General features: G+C 33.2%; 1 protein-coding gene across 6 annotated transcripts in view; it reads left to right on the top strand.

Annotated features, from left to right (window-relative positions):
- The window catches only part of MON2 (MON2 homolog, regulator of endosome-to-Golgi trafficking), a 103,031-nt gene that overhangs the window by 4,395 nt on the left and 73,769 nt on the right, over positions 1–24,867 (top strand). For 5 of the 6 annotated variants that reach the window (XM_063074799.1, XM_063074801.1, XM_063074798.1 and 2 more), the window contains 4 exons: positions 9,208–9,271; positions 17,578–17,705; positions 18,691–18,822; positions 22,977–23,106. In XM_063074799.1, the coding sequence (XP_062930869.1) occupies positions 9,208–9,271; positions 17,578–17,705; positions 18,691–18,822; positions 22,977–23,106 (454 nt within the window). The remainder of the gene's footprint in view (positions 1–9,207; positions 9,272–17,577; positions 17,706–18,690; positions 18,823–22,976; positions 23,107–24,867) is intronic. The other variant, XM_063074803.1, reaches the window with a different exon arrangement.

Genomic DNA, 24,867 nt, shown 5'->3' with positions numbered 1-24,867 from the left:
AGGAGTCATTAGTGATGAAAGAAGTGGTGGTTGGGAAGTTTGAGGAGAGCAGTGGATCACTTTGGAGAACAGGAGGAGAAATTGACTTGGAACACTTAAGAGTCTTAGCAAAAAAAGTGGTTGAAATGATGGTGGATTGTGAGATCTAAGCTGGATTCCCAAAGAAGGAAAGCCAATAGTTTTGATTGATTGGAAGAAGATGGAAGGGTTGAGGGACTAGCAATACCAATTTAATCCAGGAGTAATGAGGTTGGGGAGTGAGAGAGCTAGAAGGAAAGGGGGGATGGTAGTTGAGAAATTGGATTTCAGATTGCCAAGTAGAAGATGTACTAGAGGATGATGAAGTCCAGGGAATGGGTGGTAGAAGAGGAAAGGGATTAAAGGGAATGAGTTGAGTTGGTCAGAATTAGAGTTTGGGATGGATTTTTTTTCAAATTACTCAGAATCAGTAAGGATATAAATAAAAAGCACAAGTAGTCTTCCCAGGCTATGTACTTTAAGTTTTATGTTGTCCATTCAGGCCTGATGGAAGTTGGTTGGTAGAGATTTTTGCCTGTAAAAGCAAAGTTTCCTTCCCTGACGTAGAGTTCCTCAGTATGCGGTGTTTTTCTGTGTTAACTGTCTGAGGGAGATCCTTGGTGAAAGAAATGCCTTCTACTTACCATGACAGGATTTTCTGTTTAACCAGATATTTGGGAATTTAGGCTCAAGTCATTGGCTGTCCTGTTAGGGTTAAGACCTCATTTTCAGGACCTTAATGATGGTAACCAGTGAGGGCTGGATAATCTTTACAAGCTTACTTGGGAGCTGTTTTAGTAAGTATTTATAATGTAATATAGTTATTTTCCTCTTGACATTGTGTTCTTTCTCCCATAAGCAAAATAAAATAAATCCATGTTTTATATATTGAAATACAGAAACTGAAATAAATAAATAATGTATTGATCATCTTAGCACTGTGCTTTGATGACATAGAAGAAATAATAGACATTGTCTGACTTATAAACCAAAAAGGAAGACATACTTAAAAAATGGAATTTTTTTTTTAAGTAAGTATAGCTTATTCTCAACCATGTACAAAGTAAAGGGTTTTGCTATTAATGTTATAATTTAATAGAAATTTATTGGTTTCCTAAGTGTAAAGTATGGCAGGAAATACAAAAATAAATGAGAAACCGCCTTTATTTTCATGACACTAACTCATGGTTGAGTAAAATATTGCCTTTCCACTAGACTAAGAACTTTGCATCCTTTGACTCTAATGCAACATGCAATTTAAATATTTCATGTTATAGATGAGGAAACTATGGTTTAGAGAGGTTTCATGATTCACATACCATAGTAAAGCTGGAAAGTGGAGGAACCTAGGATATGAATCCGCGTGCATCCAATTCTAACTCCTCTCCTTTTTTCCATTGTATCATGCTGCAAAGATCTTTGAAACGTGCTTAACTTGTTTTTAACTGTTCTTCCCATTCGTCTACCTTGCTTCATTATTTATTACTATTGGTCATTCTTTCCATCTTGGAACTCTGTTGTTTTGACTTTTGTAACACTCTGCTTTCCTCTTTCTCTTCCCTCTCTCTCAATATTCCTCCTCCTTTTCTTTATATGTAAGTGCATCCCAAGTTCTGTCTTCAGACATCTTCTTTCTCCATGCTCACCCCCTTGGCACTGTCATCTACTCCCATCACTTCTGGCCTTACCACAATGCTGATGACTCCTAAATCTACTTCACTCTCTCTGCTGAGCTTTCTTTACTGTGTTTCCAGCTGCTCATTGAACACATCTACCAGAATATCTTTTACATGCTTCAGACAGAACTTCTTGAACTTATCTTTTCCTCAAAACGTCCATTTCCAACTATTTCACTAGTTTTGTTAATGGTATCTGTGTCAGTCGGGGTTCTCTGGAGAGACAGAATCAATAGGCTATGTTTTAAATATATGAGAAGGGATTTATTAGGGGAATTAGCTCATGCGATTGTGAAGTTCCATGATTGGCCGTCTGCAAACTGGATGTAGATGCGTGGCTCAGTCTAAGTCTGAAGGCCTCAAAACAGGGGAAGCCGATGGTGTCCTGGGTATAAGTCCTGGAACCCAAAAGCTGAACAGTCTCAAGCTCTGATGAGTGTATCCCAGCTCCAGCGCATAAAGAGAGAGTGATTTGCCTTTTCTCTCCATTTTTTGTTCTCTTTGGACCCCTAGTGGACTGGATGGTTCCCGCCCATATTGAGAGTGGATCTTTCCCACCCAGTCCACTCACGCTCTCATGCTAATCTTTTCTTGAAACACCCTCATGGACATACCTAAAAAGATAGTTTTACCAGGTTTCTCCTCATTTCTTAATCTAATCAGGTTGACACGTAGAATTAACCTTCACATATCTAGCACTGTTGCTTGCCTTAGTCATAATTGGCTATCTTCTCTCCCTCAGCTCTCTGTTCATTGTCGGCTGTTCCTTCTAGCTCTGTAATTTCTAACGTACCTCTCCTTTTTTATATTTTCTCAGTCTCAAGATTTTAACATTATGCCTGGCCTTTGACGTGCATTAATGGCATACATGACTTCAAACCATTCTATGTGTTACCACCAGTTTAATATACTTAAAACAGCTCAGAAACCCTCAGTGGCTACTCTGTACTTATAGAACCCCTTATGACAGCCTTTAAGACCCTCTTGATTTTCCCAACCTTCCTTTCTAGCTTCATCACCCTGAGCTCTTCTTCATATGCCTTTATACTTCAGGCAAACTGGATTTCCTGTTAGTCTCCAAATACAGTCATGTGCTGCTTAAGGATGTTTTCCTCAACAACATACTACATATACGATGGTGGTATCATAAGATTATAATGGCTGGACCATATGGCCTAGATGTGTAATAGGCTATACTGTCTAGGTTTGTGTAAATATACTCTATGATGTTTGCACAATGATGAAATCACCTAACAATGCATTTCTCAGAATGTATCCCTGCCATTAAGCGATGCATGACTGTCTGTCATACTACTTCCTTCTTTTATGCTATAATTTTAAAATTTTATTTTATTAAAATCTTGCCTTTCATTTAATCACACTTTAATTGTTGCCCACCCATTAGTTGCATGTAAGAACTAACTTTATAGATAATGTTCTAATTTCTTTCCTTATTCATTCATTCATTTGTTCATTCATTTGTTTATGAAATAATTTTTGAACACATACTGTATGCCAAGTGCTAGCTACTTGCTGGAGCAAAACCAGTTGCAGCTCCTGCCCAGGACTGTCAATCTAGTATGTTTTTCTCTCCTTTCTTAACTTTCAGTTAAGCTTATTTTATAAGTTATTTCCTTATAACTAATATTTTACCTTCTGTTATAATTTGTTAAGTATGGTTTTTTTTCTAAGTAATTCCCTAAGAGTCAGTATTGCATCTAGTTTATCCCTCTGTCCACTATAGTGCAAATCATTTGTAAGCTTAGGAGGTGCTAATTAGATGCTTGTTAAAGATTAAATTTTTAAGAAAAGGTAGGAAAAGGCATACCACTTATATAGGCATGCCACGTATATACATATAGCTTGCATTCCAGTCTTTCATTTGATATGTAAAGACAAATTTTATTTATTTGTTTCCTGGAAGCCAGAGGTTCTGAGTGGAATGCCACATAGGTATATATTTTTTGAAAGTTTAGAGTTGTAGAATAAGTGAATGTTACAGAAGAAAATCTTACTGGTTTTAATGTGGTAATTGTTTTATGAGTCTCTTGTCCTCTAGGGAGTGCTCTAGATCTGTTAAGTGTGGACTTGCCTTTAGATATTTTGGTTTTACCTGATATCGAAAATCACAAGTCTTCAGGCAGCTCCATACCTCTCTTGTGTCTCATGACTAATGAGTATATTATTTTATCTAAGTTGCCATTAACTTGAATTTCACATTTATTCTTTAGCTCTTGTTTCATGCTGTGTCCTGTGAATAATTAATTTGAGTCTTTGGTAAATTTCTTTAAATTTTGAGGCTTTCTTTTCATAGAAGTTATGAAAAATATGTTTTTTAAAAACAGCACAGGAGCTTCTGTGAATGGAAACAGCATTTAAAAACACTTAAAAAAAAAAAGTCTGTTCATAGTTATAGTAGTGGTGGGTATTTATTAATTCCTTCCCTAGCATCTATTCCCTTTTACTTCCTTTAATGGTAGGCTACACTCTTCCCTCATTTTCAGCCCTTTGGAATTAGATGAATTGATTTCATTCCTAAACCTGATTAGCTTAATCTAGTTTAAATCTTCCCCACCCCCACCACCCCACCTCCATTCCTGCCCAACTCACAAAATGCTAGTGAGTGCTCCTGGGAAAGAAAAGCTTCCTCTTTCTTCCTCAAGAGCTACTGAAAGAGGCCCTTTCCCTCCTTCTAGATAGTGTCATATGAAATTGTGAGGTGAGGAATGGCTGAGGTCATTTTTGTTGCCAAGATTGGAAGCAGCTTGAGGAACCCACAAAACAGGGCAGAACCAAGAGAATGGCAGAGAAGTGAAACTTCAGCCCTGATGGCATTGTGAATCTCTGGATCTGAGTTCCTCTGGATTTTTCAATTAGTGGGATAGTAAAGTCCCTTCTTCTCCCTCCCCCCTTTTAAATGAGTTTGAATTGGCACTTATATATATATTATACCAACAAGTCCTTTTGATACTGTTTACAACTTTTCATTTGTTTATTTAGAAACATTTATTACGCAGCTACTTAAGCTGATGAATGAGATATTTTTCTTATCCTGATGGAGCTTATAGCTGGAATGGAGAAACAGACATAATGAGGTGAACGGGATACAGTAATAAAGGTACAAGCCATAGATGGTACTAAAGGTGGAAAGACTTTTCAATAGTTGTCATAGAAAAAAGTAGTAGAAGAAATGATTTCTGTCACTGCTTATAGTACTAGAAGGGTGCCCAAATCAGAACAACCTACACTACAAGTCTACAGCTATCTTCATGTTAACAGTAGTTTAATTTCAGCGAAAGATTATTTGTAACATTATTAATTTATGAATTTGTTGTCTTTATAATTTAAGAGCTATAAAGAGTTTATTCCTAATTGTATCTATACGATTTTAAATTTGTCAGTGACTGGGTGTGTCTATGAGATTTTTTTTTTCCCCTTTAAAAAGAAGTCCTTACACAACTCAATTTTGAGAAAGACTAGTAGGGGTGGGCACTAGGGAACCACTGAATAGTTGAGACAATGCTAGATGGAGGACAAGATTGTAGGTAAAGAAATCTCTTCATGGGGCTGGCCCGTGGCTCACTCGGGAGAGTGCGGTGCTAATAACACCAAGGCCCCGGGTTCGGATCCCATATACGGATGGCCGGTTCGCTCACTGGGTGAGCGTGGTGCTGATCACACCAAGTCAAGGGTTAAGATCCCCTTACCGGTCATCTTTTAAAAAAAAAAAAAAAAAAAAAGAAATCTCTTCATTTTGTTTGATAATGAGATTTTGAACTAAAGTGTGGAAATGAAATCTGAGAAGAAAAACAGTACAGGATATGTTTACTAAATAGACTTTAGTCTATTGATTGGATTTGTGGGATGAGAGAGAAAGCCCAGATGTCTGGTCAGTGACTGGATGGATGATGCTGCTGTATAGAAAAATAAAGATCATAGGAAGAAGAAACAGGTGGGAATTTGGGGGAGAAGGGAAATGATGACTTCTGTTTTGAACATCTTGAATTTAAGGTACCTTTTAAACATTTAGGTTAATAAACCCTATAGTTTAGGAGATAGGTCAGGAACAGGAATATAATTTAGGAGTCTTCAGCATTTAGAAAGTAATGAAAACCATGGAATTATGGGATTACCCACAAAGACTTTCTTGGGTGGGAAATGGGGCCAAGGGTATTCTAGGTGGTTTTAGAAGAGTAGTCAAAAAACTACTGAGGAAAAAGAAGAAATGTTTCTTGAGAGGTTAATTTTAAGAGTAAGACATATTAAATGCTGCAGTGTATTTAAGATTTTTGCTTTCTTTCCCAACTCCTAGATAATCCTCAGGACTGTTTACCTTAACCTGTATCATCCCTATTCAAGTCTACAGAACTGGCAACTCATCTCAATTCTTCTCTTCTGCATGAGGGACAATTCAGTAAAAAATAACTATGTTTAAAATTGAGTAGGTCCCCTGTGTATATAGACAGTATCTGATCAGAGTAGTGATACTTTTAAAGCAAGATGTTAAAGATTTTTCTTTACACCTACAATCCTTGATAAATACAGGGAAATCTGACTCTGAAGACTTCTGTACATACAACATACTCTTAAAGTTGTATGTGAGACCTAGGTATGAAGTAAGACTATAGGGTGACTCTGATATACCAGTGTTAATAAATATTGATAGTGAAACTTTTTAGCAACACAGGGTGTCTATGAGAATAAGCTGTTACAATTTCAAAGTGTTTTGACAATAGAAACTTGGATTAAAAAAATGAGAAGATATGAGCTAGGTCTTATTATATCTAAAGGCAACCAATTGTACTTTCAGTAATTCCTTGAATTTAGAAATGAAAATACTGGTTTTAAAGCACTACTGTGGTACTACTTAAAAATACTCCTTATTCCTTTTCCTTATTGTGTGTATGTGTAAAAATATTTGTTAAACATATGAACACATTCATGGGGTCAACTCTTACTCATCTCAGGAAATCAAAACAGCGTCTGGCAAATTTGAAATCTTTTATTGACATCTAATATTTAGCATGCTACAAGATGGATTTTGGAAACTAATAGTTTCAAGATTTGACTGACTAGAAATCAGAAAAATCTGGACAAATTACATTGGTATTTATGATGGTTCAGTTTGATCAATCTCTGTTGACACTGATGCAAAACAAAACATATGCAAAGTGTATAGGGCCACAGTGAGACGGGGGAGAAGTTAAACTTTTGAGAATGATGGTGGAAGAAATCTCAGTGACCACAGATTATTTTCAGCCGGCCCAGTAAGAAATCTATCCAAGATAGTTTGAGATGGGGTGTGTGAGTATTACAAATTATGCATAATAATTTCGGTGTTCCAGTGTTCTTTAATTTAATTTTTACAGTAGTAAATTTGCTACGGTTTGTACATTTTTGAAGTATATCCAGAATCTGACCATTTCTTACCACTTCAGTCACTACCATCTTGGGCCTGTCCATCATCATCTTCTGCCTATATTATTAAAATAGTCTCCAAAATTTTACTGCATATTGCAGTCATCTGAAGAATTTTTAAAATACTGACTTCCACCAGCAGTCATTCTTATTTAATTGGAATGGGTTGCAACGTGGGCATCAGGATTTTTTTAAAGCTTCTGGTGTGTAAAGTCTGCAAAAAGCTGATAATCTTTCCCTGAAGTAATTGATTTTGACTGTTTTTCTGCTAGTGGCCATGATTATTTAATTTGGCACATTTCCATTTTTTAAAGTTTTAGAAGTATGTCCTAGTATATCTACTAGGCTTTTTAATTGTGAGCAATGAAAGCTGACTCTGGCTGATTAAAGCAAAAATAAAATTTATTTTTACTTTTGTGGTTCACAGAATTGGTAGAAGGCTGGATGAAGCAAGTCCTAGCAAAAGTATGTGAATATAGGGAGCTAAACAGCCACAACCATAGCAAAACTCATGCCAGTGAGACAATTACTGCTGTCTCTGCTCAGTAGTGACTGGATGCCATGGACTGGTCACTCCAGACAATCACTGGTTTTGCTGCCCTTGGAAACTAGATGTTGCCTCCATTATGCTGTTGTCAGAAAGAATTTTCTTGTCTCTGCTTTTCTGTGCCACTAGCTTCCATTTTCAAAATCCTGGGTGCATCTGTTTGGATAAGCATAGGCTGCCAGGGCATGTGTGAAAGCAAGTATATGGCATTTTCAATTTTAATAGTGGAAGATAGGCTCAGTCTTTCACTAAAATTCAGTTGGCAAAAATTCATGAAGTTCAAACAGAAGCAAGGGCTTCATATGCTTGAAGACAACAAAATGACAAACGTCTACTACACATGATATAGCTTACAATATGTTACAATCCACTAGTTGTCAAGCTAAGAGCCCATAGAACACTGGTGTTCTTCCAGTTATTTTTAAACCTTTAAAGCCTGCTATCACTTTTTCCTGAGCAAGCAGCAAGGGATAACAAAATAAATGAGCAAGGAACAAGAAAATTAATAGGAAAACTTGGACATATAACTTTTTATGGGTATTTATGAATTATTTTTGGAGGTGTAGGGAACAGTGTAAGTATAAAATAGCCATGTTTCTAGATAGTAAAAATGTTCTGAATTTCTATGATAGAAATAATATATCATTATTATATGTCAACACTGATAGAAACACAGTATGGGCCACAAATTCTATCTATATATGTAATTTTAAATTGATTTAAAAAGCAAAAAGGACACATTTAATTTTATTAAAAGTATTCTATTTAATTCTATTCTGTATATTCAAAATCTTATCATTTCAGCATGTAGTCAATATAAATATTAAGGGATGGTGTACGTTCTTTCTTTACAGTAAGCCTTTAAAATCTAGTGTGTATTTTACACATAGAGCACAGCTCAATTCAGATGAGCCACATAGTAAGTGCTTAATAGCCACAGGTGGTCAATGGCTACCATGTTGGACAGTGCATTTCTGTGGTATTCTGTAAAATGCTACCTGACTTGCTAGTATTGTCAGCTAAACATACTATGATGAAGTGTTTTGGACACATTATGAAAACTGAAATGAGTGTTTTAAAAAGTATAACTGAAAAGTAATAACAAAGTGCTTGGTTATCCATTCTCAAAAAAGAGAATGTTTTAATCCAAAACAGTAGTTTTACTTGATTTTATAGTGTTTTGCAGTTTTTTTTTTGTGGTCAGGGGAAGGGAGGTATGAAGTGGGGAAGAGAAACCTAATTTTTTCATTAGTTTTGGTTTTGTTTATTTTTGTTTTCTGAACATTTAAATTCTTAGGGGTTGAGGTATTCCACATATGCCTTAAGGCAGAGGTAGGCAACATGCTGTAGTGCAGAGTTTGCATGTGAGTAATCAAATTAATCATATCTTATTACATTTAATGTGTATGTCACTACTATCTGGTATTTTGAAAATTATAAAAGATGATAGTGACTGACTCTATTTGTGCTTAAGATTTTATCTATCAATATGATAGATAACTCATGTTGATAGTAAGTTTTATGTTCTAATTATTTTTATTCTTGCAGGCTGCTGAATCAGGAATAATAAAAGTTAAAACAATAGCTGCACGAAACACCGAAATTTTGGCAGGTAATTTTTTGCATTAAAAATTGAACAATTAATGAAAATTTGACTAATAGTAAAGTAGAATCTTTAAAAGAAACTATTAGTTTTCTGTAACATCTCTTCCTCATGCCCTAACATGCTAGTCATAATGATACAGAACATGTAAAAGTCCCTAACTTGTGAACTGATTGTGTTTCCCAGAGAAGAATATTATAAGATTCTCTGAAATCAGAAAGTTTAAACTACTAACTCCTTAAAGGCAAGGTTTCTTTCTTACTCATCTTTGCATTCTCCTCCACTTCTGGCCAATCACCTAATATACACCTTACCCATAAAAGGCATTCAATTAATATTTGTTGCATTGAATTGAATGAAAGAATCAATTCTCCATCCACCTTTTAAGATCTGTTTTATCTTTAATATAATATAAAGAGTTCATAATGTAGTATTGTATATTTAGTGTACCATATGATTTTTGAGTCCAGGGATGAAGGCAACATGGTCATGAAGAAAGAATGGGAGGGCGGTGGAGAGAAGAAAGCAAAGGTGTTTTCTTATTAATTGAACCTAGTTTTTAAGGAGGAATTTTCAAGAGTTTGTCTTTGGCATCCTTTCTCTACTTCTTGAAGCCTGAAGAGGAGTAATCATTATTTATGGTTTGTGTTCAGCTTACTCCTTTCTCTTCTTTGGTTCTCTCTGTTCTTGCCTCAGTAATGAACATGGAAAAGAGGGAAAATGGTATTTTTTTGAGAATCTGTTTTATGTGAGGCACTTATGCCAAACATCTTACATAAAACAACTTGTAGGGAAATATCAGCTTATTTTATAGTAGAGAAAATTGAGATGCCAAGAGATTAAGTTGCTTGCCCAAGGTCACATAAGTGGTGGAACCAGATTCAGATCCAGGAGTGTTCAGAGCCCATGTTCTTCTTGCTGCAGTGTGCTGCCATGGTATTGTAAGGTTTCCCCACTAGCTGTTCCCTCCCAAGTGTTTCATACTTAACTATTGCTTACTTCACTGGTCCTTCAACCTACATTTCCAGTTCCAGTAGTACTATTGATCTCAGCTACTGTAAGAGAAAAGCAGTCCTGTTAATTTACATAAAGTCCAAATAGTAAAGAATATCTTTCTCATACTTTACTTTTTTAAAAAAGGATGCCAATAAATCCTGAAATGGTTTTTTAAAAAGGATACCAATAAATCCCTAACTGGTGGGATTTCAAAATGTTACAAAATGAAATGAAGATTTTGGGGGGCAGTTTTAGGTGGGGGCAAGAGTGGATTTCACTTAGGCTACCCAGCTTTGCTGGAAATTTGTCCTTAGGTTTAGCTCTCCTAAATTACATTTGTTTCTCACTGCTTCTTCCATGATTTTGAAAAGTCTGTCAAAACACCAAATAGCTTTATAGCCTTATTCATAGCAGTGATTAATGCTCTGTGTTCATATTGAGAAGGGGTGTAGTGAAAATGGTAAGTAAAGGCAAAGGTGTGTATGGTTGTGATGGGAAAGTGGGTAAGCAGGTTTTGAGAGATACATATTGGGCAGATTAGCTACTGTTGGGAAGTTAGGTTTAAAGATAAATTATGAACTTGATTTTTTTAAGTCAAAGACTTATCATAGACCAGTCATATTAGAATATCATTGTAAATATTTACCTTTGCTATTATCATTGCTGATAACATGGTAAGTCCTTAATTATTTTCCAATAATAGAAGTTTTCATTGGTTCTGTAGTTGATGGAAGATTTTTAAAAGACATTTCTTCAGAGGATCCCTGTCTGTTCCAGTGTTCTATACCAAATAAAATGTTTAGTTAGTTAATCTTAAGGACAAATAAAAATTTTGACTCAGTGTGAATTTAGTATACAGGTGGACTGTTAATTTCATTCTAATTCAATTAGCTTTATTCAAATCAAGTTAGAACTGATCTTTATGCACATATAATTAATAGTTTATGCTTTAATCTACGTAGTATTCATAGCCAGGTACTTGAGGCAGTATATTAGCATTTAAAGTTTCTCCTAATATTTTTTACCAAGTATTTATAGCAATTGATACCTAAAAATTATAGATTTATAGACCACTGCCATATTGAAAATCAAAGGCACTTAAAAACAAAGTTTAAGTTAGTCAGTATGTAGTTTCTAAACTACATAGTTAATTCAGAGTACAGAAATAATGAGAAAAAATTTTAGGTAACTTTTTTCTTGTATTTGAGACTACAGGAGACTAGAGGATGTTACTTTTGTGCCGTAATGGATGTCGAAGATACGAAAGAACTGAGATGTCTCAAATGAGATGGGATAGGGAATTCTCATGTCTTTGTATATTCAGAAAATATAAAGGGTTGCTGTAAGATCAGCTGGTCTAATTATTGATATTCAGCATAAATTTCTAGCCCACTTTAGTTTTGCTCAATTTATTTTCTAAGGGAAGATTATTTACATTGCAGAATAAATCTTTGCTTTACATCTCCCCTTCTTTTATGCATCCTCCTTTAATATTTATTTTCTTTGTTTTCACTGCTGTCATGAATGCTGACATAAGTGGAAATGCTATGCCAGGTAATGTCAGCATTGATTCAGATATACAGATCATTATCTCAAAATTTCCTTTTTCGATAAACATAAGACTTTGCAAATGAGAGATAGCAACAAAAAGTTTTTCATTTACAAGGCCAAAAGCCTTAATCTTAACTTTGACTACTATATGTTACAAATAGTGCTTATTATCCTAGCTTATAATATACATACCAGAAGTTGAGAAGACATGTGTTAGACAAAAATTACATAATCTGCTTTTTGAATATGTATTTGTAACAAGTAAATCAATAAAGTTGTGACATCTTTTTAAATTGTATTTTTAACCCCCCTACCCCAAACCATAATGGTTACATCTACCTGTGGCTGCTTTCAGTTGCTGTCATATCCATATAGAATTTTTACATAAATAATCATTATGTATGATTTGTGTCTTTTCTCATGTGGTTTTTTCCCTCATCTTTTTCTTATCTACATGGTCTTATAACTAAAAGTTCTCTAATTTAAACAGCAATGAGTAAATATACTTTGGAATTTTTTCCTGACATTAAAAGGTAATTTATGAGCTTGTTTTATTTAACGTATTCTATCTTATCAGTACATGCACTTGTGATATTTTATAAAAATCTATAGAGTATATCATGCAGCATATTCCTGATAAGTACATGATTGTGTAAGAGTCACTATGGGAGATACAACAATGGGTAATGAAATTCATCTATAATCTATATGGAAATACAAGAAACATACTTCAAAAGTATGTTTGTGCCATTCATTCTGTTTAGCTTACCTGCTCCTTTGTTTGCCTTTTGAAATCCTTTGCTGGAAACTTTCCTTTCCAGATGACATACTCCCTGAGGTCAGGATCAACATCTCATGCTTCCTTATATTGCAAATATTTAGCACATTACATGAGAAATAATAAGCCCTTATTAAACGTAGGCTAATAAGTGAATAATACCAAGAGATGCGAGTAAGTTTTCTAGTGCTGTCTCTAGTATTTTTTACTACCTCTCTTTAATTTTATGCATTATAATTACGTGAATGTATAAATTTTGTCATCGTTACTTCATGTCAACCAGTTAATAGAGTAATGAAGGAGACAGACCCTAAACATAGATTTCTGATACTGTGTGGTTAATGCCAAAATGGAATTATAGACAGGGTTGCCATGGGAACGTAGGAAAGACTACTAATCCAGCCTGGGAATCTGAAGCTAAGTCTTGAAGCCTGAAGAGGAATTAGCCAGGCAAATAAAGTGTAGAAGCAGAAAGTCAAGGGACTACTTAAACAAATGCAAGAGGTATAAAACAGCTTAGTGTATTTGTATATACTGTTCAAGTATTGCCTGACCATAAAGTATGAAGGGGAAATCGGTGTCAGGGAGACCATAAGGGCCATTATGTGATATCCTGAGCTGCTTGATGGGAAGAGTTTGAATCAGGGAAGTGACTGGTTCATATTTATATTTTTAGTAAATTACTCTGACAGCAGTTTGGAGGATATATTTCAGTGTATCATCACTAATGCAGAAGTCTATTGGGAGGTTATTTCTATAATTCAGTCTGAAAGATATAGGGGCAATAACTAACGCCATGATCGTAAGTTGACCAGAGAGATTGCATAACTTGTTTACAGTATAATATACTCTTATTTATTCTTTTTTTCCTTAGATTTTTTAAAAATGTTAATTTCTTTCCTGTCTCTTATTGTATCATAAGTATTTTTCTTTGATGCCATCTTTTTAAATGTTTTTAATTGCTGTACAGAATTTCAGCAAGTGAATTGTGGTTTATATAACCTTTATGTTAGGTGTGTTTTGATATTTATAATTATTTCTTTATGATAAATTTCTAGAATTGAAATTATAAAGTTAAAGGGTATGAATATGTTTAAAATTCTTAGAATGTATTACCATACTGCTTTATGAAAAAGTAAAAGTTTATACCTTTACCAACAATATATGAGAGTATTTTTATAACATCCTTCCCAGGATTATTATTTTAAAAAATCTTTTTGGTAGTTGAACAGGCAAATTACTTACCATTTTAACTGACATTTCTTTTTGATGTTGAACATTTTTCTCTGTATACATTAAATTATTTTCTTTTTTCATTTTACATTAATTTCTTTGAGTTTTTGTGTTTTTCTTACCAAATTGTTTGAGCTATTTATATAGCAAAAATATTAACTTCCCACCATGTTTATATCATATTTTCCTCAGGCCATTTATCTTTTAATTTTTTTATCTAGATGCTTTTCATTTTTACATAATCTAAATAATTTTTCTGATTTCTTTTGTTGCCCTTCTCCTTCCACATAGTTGATAGTCATTTTTATTTTCTTCTAGTTTCTCTATGGTTGGATTTTTTTTTTCTTAATTGGTAATATATGGGGTGATGTGAGGATCTAGATTTTTTTCTTTTGCAAAATTACTAACCAGTTGTACCAACATTGTTTGTTGAATAATCCTTCCCTTTTCTGTAATGTGCTTTTAATATGAAACTGCCTATACTTTTATTTGTCTTCTTATTCTCAAATCAGTTAAATATATTTTCAGACCTTTTGAACCCCCTAAATTTTTTAATGTTAGGAATATCAGTCTTTTTTAGACTGATATTTTGAGGATAGAAATAATGTCTGTGTTTTGAGGATGGAAATAATGTCTAAGTCACATTTTCTTTCGCAAGAATTAAAATTTTTTATTTAATGGATGTTAAAATTTGTAACAATAAAACTTTTATTAGCCCCTGTTAATGTGATTCATAGTGGGGTTTCCTAGTCTAATTCTTTTTTTCCAGGATAAAAACTGCAATTATGCAGTGAAACTGCTCAGAGCAAGGAAACCCCTAGGATATGGGGATCTGCTGGACCTCTTTCAGGTGTGTGGAAGTGCATCATTTGATCTCACAGTTATATAACTTGGAAATACAATATTTATCAAACACTAAGTGTTACTCTATTAAAGAGTTATGCTTATTAAGGGACTTAGGCGGAAAATAAATTTTTTCTTTACTCCCCCTAAAACCTGTTTTAGTATTTTAATGGAAACTGAAATAGAGTGTTTTGATGAAAAAGAATCAACCTTTTTCTATTTTTTTTTGAATGACATATAAAATGGTTAAAGCAACATGTCTGTCTGTATTGTTGTACATCCTTTTCCTCAGTGTGATTTTAACATTTTTTTCTTTTGATTTTTTTTCTTCCTGAGTTGTGATCTAGATATGGTGGACTCAAAAGACTTATGATAGATAAGTAGATTTTATTATTTTATTGATCATCTATTCTGGATAACATAGAAACTTCCTTTTTGACCATTATATTTTCATATAAATTGGGAGAAAAAAGTGGGAAGAAACAAGAAATAGGTGTTTGATTCCTTTGAGTTACATTAAATTAAAGTTCTTAAAAATTATTTTTATTACTACCTTAAGTTTATCTCAGCTTGATAGACCTGGCTGTTACTGACATGCATTCAACATTTTACTGTGACTCACCTTGTTTGATTGATTCTAAGATGCACAGTTCTTTTTACCTTTTAACAACTCACAGATTGGTATGCATTTTACAAATTGATGGCATCTTAGAATCACTGTGAGCCAGGAAGTGGTGTAGTTTTCTTTTTGGTGTGTGCATGAACTTGTTCATAGTTCATATTATTATCACATCAGTTGAGTTACATGTATCGTTGATACCACATATGTTGAGTTTAATTGCAAATTAAAATGTCACCCTAGTTGTCAAAAACTTTCTGTTAACATCTTATGGTAAGAGCAAAAAAGCACCAGCATCAGAACATGCAGAATGGGTGTCACTGATGTAGAAGAAAATTTTAGAGACAATAGCGAAGTATTTTTTCAAGAAATGAGGCATCCCTAATGTTCTTGATGACCAAGCGAATGAAATTGTAAAGAAAAATTCTAAGTGATTAGAAAGCATTGTGTCATAGTTTAATTGGCACTGATTTTCTTCGTGATATTATGGGTTTGTCTTAAAATCATTGGCATCTTTGACTATATGAAAGTGAATTGTTTTTTCTTTTATGAAGACAGTTTCCCTTTAAAGTGCAGATCATTGGGTCCCTTTTTAACTTCCATTATCATCAAGGTGCTGTTTACCTTAAAATGTGGAAGCATAATATTGTAGGAAGAATAGTGTACCAGGAGTTAGAAGACATATTTTCAACTTCTGACTTTACCATCTACTTCCTGTATCATTTGGGGCCAAATCATGCCCTATAAACTCTGTAAGATTACTGAGATGCTCAAATGCAAAACACATGTTAATGTCATAAAAATTATAAATGCAACTTGTTACTTTCAAAAACTTAATTTGCCTGAACAACATTTAATAATAAGGAGTGTTCAACAAAGATAGGGGTAGCTTCATACTTCAGTGATTCTGGCAGGACTGAATATGGTAGGATATTTAGTTACTTTGTTAAAGCCTTATGATGAGTTTTATGATCATCTTTTAGTGATTCATATCAATATTTCGAGAAATTGTTATGAAAAGTTTATGTCTCTAGGTTTGAATCAAAACTTTTGTGCACAAGAAAGCAAGGAAATAAGGAGAGGGACCCCTTTTGGAAACACTGTTCTTTGCCAGTCATATTTGTCATCTCTTAGCTGTGCTATAATCTATGCTGGCATACTGAGGGACTTTGCAGAGGATGCTGTAGGAAGTTGTAGTCTTAATTTACCATATGATAAAGAGAGCTTTGGGAGAAAAAAAGTGAGATTTAAATGATAAAGTAGATGTTAACACTGGTTTTACACTTTTGATGGTGATTCTGGATAATTTTCTCTCAATTTCTTTTGAAAAACATTTTAAAACTCAGATTTATATGTCTTTATTACATGCCTTGCCTCAAAAAATAATTGGTGGATTTAGTACATTTGGAAATGAATATCAAACTCATAAATTTAATGTTCTCTTAACTTGGAATTTTGTGTTATTTATTAGAATTCACTGATGACAAACTTGTCTTACTCATCTTTGTATAGCCTTTCAGTATGTGTGTATTGATTTAATTTCATTTTGTAAATTTAATTATGTATAATTCCGTTTCTGCATTTTCTGACCTCTTACATTTTTGTTGTCACTTTAAAACTTCTGAGAGTATTGGCTTGGTAGAAGGAGTTAAATTAAGGTTTGGAACTACAGCATGTGTATCCAATTAATTGCTAATTAAAATGTCACCCTAGTTGTCAAAATTGAAAGTATTGTCAATTAATTGAAAATACTGTTCAGTAGTAAGAGGAGTAATATTATTGTTTTTATTGAGATGTGTTTGTTTCTTGGAGCAGAAATTTGGGCTGTGTAAATTCAAGTCACATAATAAAATTCTAGGGAGTTTCTGATATTCATTCACAAGTATGGTGGGGATGATACTATTTTTAGTTACTTTTTCTGCTCTAGAGTATGAATTCTTATTTATCTTTTCCCTCCTGCACTTTATGAAGAAATAGAGTACTTCTCTGAGGCAGGATAGAACTTCTTAGAATACATGTCCTTGAAGAGTTTATAGCAGAAGATGGAGGAGAACCAAAGGACAGGGTGTTATGAGAAAGGCACGCGAATGCTGTAGTTGAGGGGTATAGTTTACATACGGTCTGTAGTATCTATCTCAAGTATTTGAACTCTTACTACTTGATTTTTATTTTGGTGTTTATCTTACATAAAGTGGTTTTATTTAAGATTGTCATTACTGGTTGTAATTATATAAAAATATATTCCGAGTTATAAACTAGATTTAATAATTTATTTTGTATGTGTTTTAAATAAAGCATTGAAAGAGAACAGCTCAGAGGTTGTACAGCCTTTTCTAATGGGTTGTGGAACCAAGGAACCGAAGATCACTCAGCTGTGTTTGGCTGCCATCCAGAGACTCATGTCACATGAAGTCGTTTCTGAGGTAATATGAACATTTTATCTTAACTGCACTTGAGTCAAATCAGGAGTTTTCATAAGGGGATAATGGAGCATACTTGATATTTAATATAAAGCAATTTTATGACTAGCAATGTGCCTGAAGGAAACAGCTTAATTTTAAAATATTGCCAAATTGTCTCCTTATTAAACGTAAATAATAAATAAAGTTGAAGTGCATTTTGTCAAGTTATTCATAATCTAAGAAGTCACCATTCAGTAACATAGATGATAATTTTGAGAATCAGGCCAATTTTCAATATCACTGAACAGTTATTTAATATAATTTACAATTCTTTTTAAAAGGTGGGCGGAAAAAATCATGACTCTGTTTCCTAGATTATCTGATGTGATAATTTGTTAACTTAATTACTTAAATGTGTTTTTTGTATCTAAGCTTGTGATGGCAAAACAAGAAAACAGTTCATTACTGTGAATCTGCATCTTGCTTTCAAATTTAATGGTGTTACCTTAATTTTATATTCCACAAGTTACAATAATAAAAGTAGTAAGTTCTTTTGCCCTTAGTATAGAGCATCCTAAAAATGTCAGATTTAATTAAGCGTACAAATGTGTTGTTAATTTTGGTTGCGTTTTGTTTTTTCTATAACTTATTGTAGGTGAAGTAATATTAAAGAAACAGCAGACTCCTAGTTAATTTGTATGTGTCCATATTATTCATGTCCAAATGAAATATACCTATATTATTGTAGGAATGAGCATTTTGACTAGGTATTTCAGAACTGCATGCTGCTATTTGCATATTTGAATGGAATAGTACATTTTAAAGAAATTACTTTTTTGAGTAGAAGATTAATTGGTCGTAAGTCCAAAATTAGTTGAGAGTGTGTTTGGATCTATAGATCTAAAAATATGATTTTGTCACTGTGATCAAGAAATTTTCTCCAAGTGAGGACTTAAAACCACCTATATTTTATTTGTTGACAATAATTAAAATAATTATTTTACAGACTGCTGCTGGAAATATAATTAACATGCTTTGGCAGCTAATGGAAAATAGTCTTGAAGAACTTAAGTTACTTCAAACAGTTCTTGTTCTTTTAACAACCAATACAGTCGTTCATGATGAGGCACTTTCTAAGGTAGGAGACATGTTTTCTAGAGTTCATAAAAGCTTTGAGATAGTATTTGAAGAAGCTGGCTGAAAGAGAAAAACTTGGTGCTGTTTGAACCAAAAGCAATTTCCCTGTAGCTATTGTGATAGTTGATATTGCATGTTAATAATTATCAGTACCTTATTTTCTCCACATTAGAGTTGAAATCAGGTTAGGGTGCTTAAGCAAAGCCCCTTGGGTACAGGTGATGGGTTTAGTTATGAATAGGAAATGGAAAAAAGAGAGAAAAGAAGCAGAGAGTAAGAATAATGATTTATTGTCTAAGGAATTTTTTGGAGTCTCAGTAATAGTTTTATTATAATTTGCATTCCTTTAAGGATGATTGACCTCTAAAATAGAGAAGTACACTGTCACATTCAGCTATGTATACTTGCACTATCTCGAGTGAGTATATCTGTTTGTGTTTTCTAGTTATTCATTTGATGATCATAGATAATAGTTAGATTTTAATTACAAATAGTTTATTCTTTTAAGCTCATTCATGTCTGCTATATAAAACGTGTTATGTATTTTTTATACAATTTTGTTGTATGTAGTTCTTCTTGATTTATATCAAGTTATTGTTCTGATAAATATATTTAAAATTTTATAACAGGTTTTCTTTTGACCTACTAAAGAAATAAAACCTGATTATAGTATTTATTTTAGTGTATTAGTTAATTTGGAAACAAAATATTTTGGGATGAAAAAGCAAGCATGAAGAAATAACACCAAATTGAGTAATATGAAAGCTTCTATATAACTATGTAACATTCCTTTCCTTTATGTAGAAATATAAAGAGTAATAATGGCATCAAAGGCTAGTGTCCTTTAAAATTTTTAATATAATTAAGGTGAGAAAGCATAGAATCTAAACATACCATTATGTTTTTCTCTAAGAATGACTTCTTCTAAAACTATAAAACTTCTAGAAGAACACATAGGAGAAAATCTTTGTGATAATGGGGTAGGCAAAGATTTCTTAGGGTACAAAATCTATGAACCATAAAGGAATTCATAGAATGGGGGAAACTGTTTATAAATATCTCACAAAGGACTTGTATCTATGCTATGTAAATATAGACTTTATAAAGGACTCTTGCAATTCATTCATAAGATAAACAATCCAATAAAAAATGGACAAATGATTTTTAACAGATATTTCACAAAGTATGGTATTCAAATGGATAACAAACACATGAAAAGAGACTCAGTATTATTACTTATCAGGGAAATGCAAATTAAAACCACAAGGGGATATCATTACACATCTATTAGGACAGTTAAAAAAGTGACCATATCAAATGTTGTTGAAGATGTGGAAAAATTCTAAACTCACATATACTGCTGGCAGGAATGTAAACTTGTAAAGCCACATTGGGAATCTGGCAGTTTCTTAAATTAAACCTGTATTCCATGTATGACCCAGGCATTTCACTCCTAGGTATTTATCCAAAGTAAATGAAAGCATATGTCCTCACAGAGACTTGTATATGAATGTTCATAGCAGCATTATTCATAATAGCCTCAAACTGGAAACTATGTCAGTGTCCACTAGCAGGTGAATGGTTAAGCAACATGTGGTATACTCATTACTCTACTCAGTAATAAAAAGGTACAGACTACAGAACATAAAACAACATGGATGAATTTCACAAATACTGTTCTAAGTGAGAGAAGTCAGACAAAAGGCTGCATATTGAATGACTCTTTATATAAAATTTTAAAAAATACTGACTAATCTATAGTGAAAAAAGCAGATGGGTAGTTGCCTGGGGCCAAGGGTGGAGGAAGAGATGGATTGCAAAGGAGCACAAGGAAATTTTGGGGGTGATTGAAATGTTCTCAATTGTGGCCACAGTTTCACGGACCTATATATCTGTCAGAACTCTCAAATTGTATACTTTTAAGGGATACAGTTTATTATATAGAAATGATACCTTTAAAATCAACTGATTTTAAAAAGAGAAAAAAGATGACTCCTTTTAAAAACGTTGCAGTTTTACTTATTTATGTGCTTAGTAAATTTACATAGTATTTCTCCAAATGATTTAGTGATACAACAAACTTTGAGTACTTGCTATTTGCAAAGCAAGTCATTCTGGGGGAAATAAAAGCATGACATTATTATATGAGGGATCTTCAAAAAGTTCATGGAAAATGCATATTATGAAAAAACTATGCATGGATTTCAAAAAAATTTTTGCACCAAAATGAACTCATACTAACTTGTTATATAACATGTCTGAACAGGATCTAGTTTGAGGAAGGATAAGGCATCCTTATTAGTTGTTTTACTCTTAGTTTCACGTCCCTATCAGAGCAACATGAATTCTGCTAAAATTGAAGCAAGAACAAACGTCAGATTTATGGTGAAGTTTGGGTGGGAGAATGGTGAAATAATTGATGCTTTACGAGAAGTTTACAGGGACAGTGCCTCAAAGAAGTCAGCAGTTTACATGTGGATAACTCTCTTTAAGAAGGGATAAGACAATGTTGAAGATGAAACCACAGAGGCAGACCATCCACATCAATTTGAGAGGAAAAAATTAATCTTTTTCTGCCTAATTGAAGAAGACCAACAATTAACAGCAACTGCAATAGCCAACCCCATAGACATCTCAATTGCTTCAGCTCATGCAATTGTGACTGAAAAATTACAGTTGAGCAAACTTTCAGGTTCGATGGGTGCCAAAACTCTTGTGCCCAGATCAGCTCCAGACAAGAGCAGAGCTTTCAATGGAAATTTTAAACTAGTGGGATCAAGATCCTGAAGCATTTCTTTGAAGACTTGTAACAGGAGATGAAACATGGTATGATCCTAAAGTCAAAGCACAATCAAAACCATGGGTACCAAGAGGTGGAAGTGGTCCAGTCAAAGCAAAAGCAGAGCAAAACTCATGGTGACAGTTTTTTGGGGTGCTCAAGGATTTTGCTTGTTGAGTTTCTGGGGGAGCCAAAGAATGATAACATCTGCTTATTATGAAAGTGTCTTGAGAAAGTTAGCCAAGGCTTTAGCAGAAAACACCTGGGAATGCTTCACCAGAGAGTCCTCCACCACAACAATGTCCTTATTCCTCTCATCAAACAAGGACAGTTTTGCAAGAGTTTTGATGGGAGATCATTAGGCATACATCTGATTTGGCTTCTTTGTTTCCTAATTTTAAATAATCTTTAAAGGGTACCCATTATTTTTCAATTAATAATGTAAAAAAGACTACACTGACATGGTTAAATTCCCAGGACCCTCAGTTTTGTAGAGTTAAACTAAATGGCTGGTATCATTGCTTACAAGTTTCTTGAACTTGATGGAACTTATGTTGAAAGATAAAGTTTATATTTTGTATTTTAATTCCACTTATCCATGAACTTTTTGAATTCTCTTTGCATACATGGTAGAAGAACCAAATTTTATTTTTATTTTTTAAAAAATTTATTTATTTATTGAAAGATAAACATTTCTGTGGTATACCACATTGAATTTCAATACCTGTGTACAATAAGTGATACTCAAATCAGGATAATTAGTATATTCAACATTATGCAATGTTATCATTTTTTGTGGCCCTTTACCAATTTCTCGCTAATACCCCCTCCCACTCCCCCTTTCTCCCCAAAACAACCAAATTTTAAAAGATATAATTCACATTGCCTTGACTAATCTTATATCAGTATATACTAAGAGTTTGAATTATTTCAAAATCTAAGGATTTTCCCAGCCCAGACCTACCAAATCTGCATCTGAATCTCAGGGGTGTGTGCGTGCCTGTGTGCGTGCGTGCGTGCGTGTGAGAGAGAGAGAGAGAGAGAGAGAGAGGGAGGGAGGGAGAGAGAGAGAGAGAAGGAAGAGAGAGGAGAGAGGAGAGAGAGAGAGAGAGAGGAGAAAAGGAAGGAGAGGGAGAGAAAGATTTTTCTCTTTGAAAAAAAACTTTGAGAAAACGTATAATAAAAAGCTACCACAAATTCAAAAAAAACCAAAAGAACATAATCTGAGGATTTTTGTAGCTTTATAAAAGGGAGGGACTTTTAATATGTGTGATCGAGACAACCAAACATAAATTGTTTAATTGGGTTACATCTGATAAAGGTAATAGTGATGCTCTTCAATCTTATTTCAAACTAAATGAAATTTTTTTATTTAGGCAATTGTTCTTTGTTTTCGACTACACTTCACAAAAGATAACATTACAAATAATACAGCTGCTGCTACAGTGCGACAAGTTGTTACTGTTGTTTTTGAGAGGATGGTTGCTGAAGATGAACGACACAGAGGTAAAGTGATAAAATTTGTTTCCTTTTGACTGTGGGTGGTTCTCACATGCCTGATTTCATTTTTATTAATTTTCAGCCTTTGCCCTGTGAACTTGTCACCTAAAAACTAGAACACTTTAAAAGATATATTTAACAATATTATTATATCAATAATAACAATTTAAAAAATCAATCCCACATAATTTTATTATTCTAAGAAGTAGACTCTTCGTTTTTCATGTGTATTTCTGATGTATGCATAATTTCATATTGAAGATAATTTCACATCTTGAACAAAATGCTGCTTTGTATGTATTTCAGCCAAATATTACATTCTATGAATCTTTGATGTTATTATTTCATTTTTGTAATTTAAATTTTAATTGTTGCATTGTATTTTGTGGCTATTTTATATTAGACACATTGTTTTTGATATTTTAGAAATGTTTTTAGCATGTTTCTACATATATTTTTTACACTGTTTGAATTATTTCTTTAGGATAAATTTCTAAGAGTGGGCTTCCCTTGTGAATTTTTGTCTATGCCTATTAATATGTGTTAATCAGGAGTATTTTTACAATATAAAGATTAATTTTATCAAATACTTTTATTATAGTTTTAAAAACCCTTTTCTTTGTGATTCTAAAAAAATTTCCTAAAAACTTAGAAATATGTTTTTGGAGAGCTGACAGATACTACTAATTTCTGTTATAATTTCTATAATTTGACAGCTTTTAACTATTGAGATTATGATTTTTTTAATTTGTTATCTTTATTGGATGAAAAGTAAGTTTTTCCCCATGATCTGTTGAAAAGATGACAAAGTGCTACAGTCACAAGCAACCTATCTTTTTTATGTAGTCAAGAAACAAAAGATAAAATTATTTTTCTCCTTACATAGTTTGCCTTTTTTTCTAAACTCTTGTTATTATGCAATCTTTCATTTTATTTGATGTTCTCAGGGCAATGCTGGTTAAAAAAAAAATGGCAATACTAGTAAGTTATGGTAATTGTGCCTACTCCAATAATTCCTTCACTTTTTCTGAAATTAACCATTGGTCAGATTTTTCACAGTTTTGGCCATTCTTAACCTCTTGGTTTATTAGAATATTTCCACTCACTTTGGTACATTGATTTTTGTGTATTTCGTAGGAAACAGGGGAATGCAGGTAGAACTCTATTAGTTTGAAATATTAAGGAATTAATCTTATAGTATACCACGTTTGGTTAAAATATTCAAAACTGTAATTAAATAAAAACAGGGCAGTTCTCAGTTTGAGTGTCTTATACATTCATAACCTCAATAAAGTTCCTGGATTGGTAGTTTTAGCTTGTGTTTCTAAAGGCTCATATGCTGTTTAATACTTTCTAATTAGGTAAAAAAAAATACTTAGAACCTCTTCATTTTCAAATACTCATCAAGTCAACATTTATTTAAAATAGGCTTTCATAATTTACAGAGAATGTTTTTGTTTTTTTTTTTTTTTAGTACTAGTGAAAGAAATTCTGAGTTTGGAAACATTATTTTAGGGGGCTCTTAGCTAGCAAATACCTATAACTGATGTAGTAATAGCAGCATATCAAGCTGCTAATTCTCCTGAAGATGGTGAGATGGTAGAGAAATTAACCATATGATAAACTTTTATATGTTTGATATTTAAAGGTGCATTCAAAGACTGGGTGAATTTCAGATCCATAAAAGGGACTGAAGAGTGGGAGACTGGGTAAATCAAATGTATGGACAAAGATACAAAGCTTATTAAAGTGAACGTAAAATAGTGA

Source organism: Cynocephalus volans, chromosome 12, assembly GCF_027409185.1.
Source record: "Cynocephalus volans isolate mCynVol1 chromosome 12, mCynVol1.pri, whole genome shotgun sequence".
In the NCBI taxonomy this organism is placed as follows: domain Eukaryota; kingdom Metazoa; phylum Chordata; class Mammalia; order Dermoptera; family Cynocephalidae; genus Cynocephalus; species Cynocephalus volans.
This window is presented reverse-complemented; position numbering and strand designations above follow the sequence as displayed.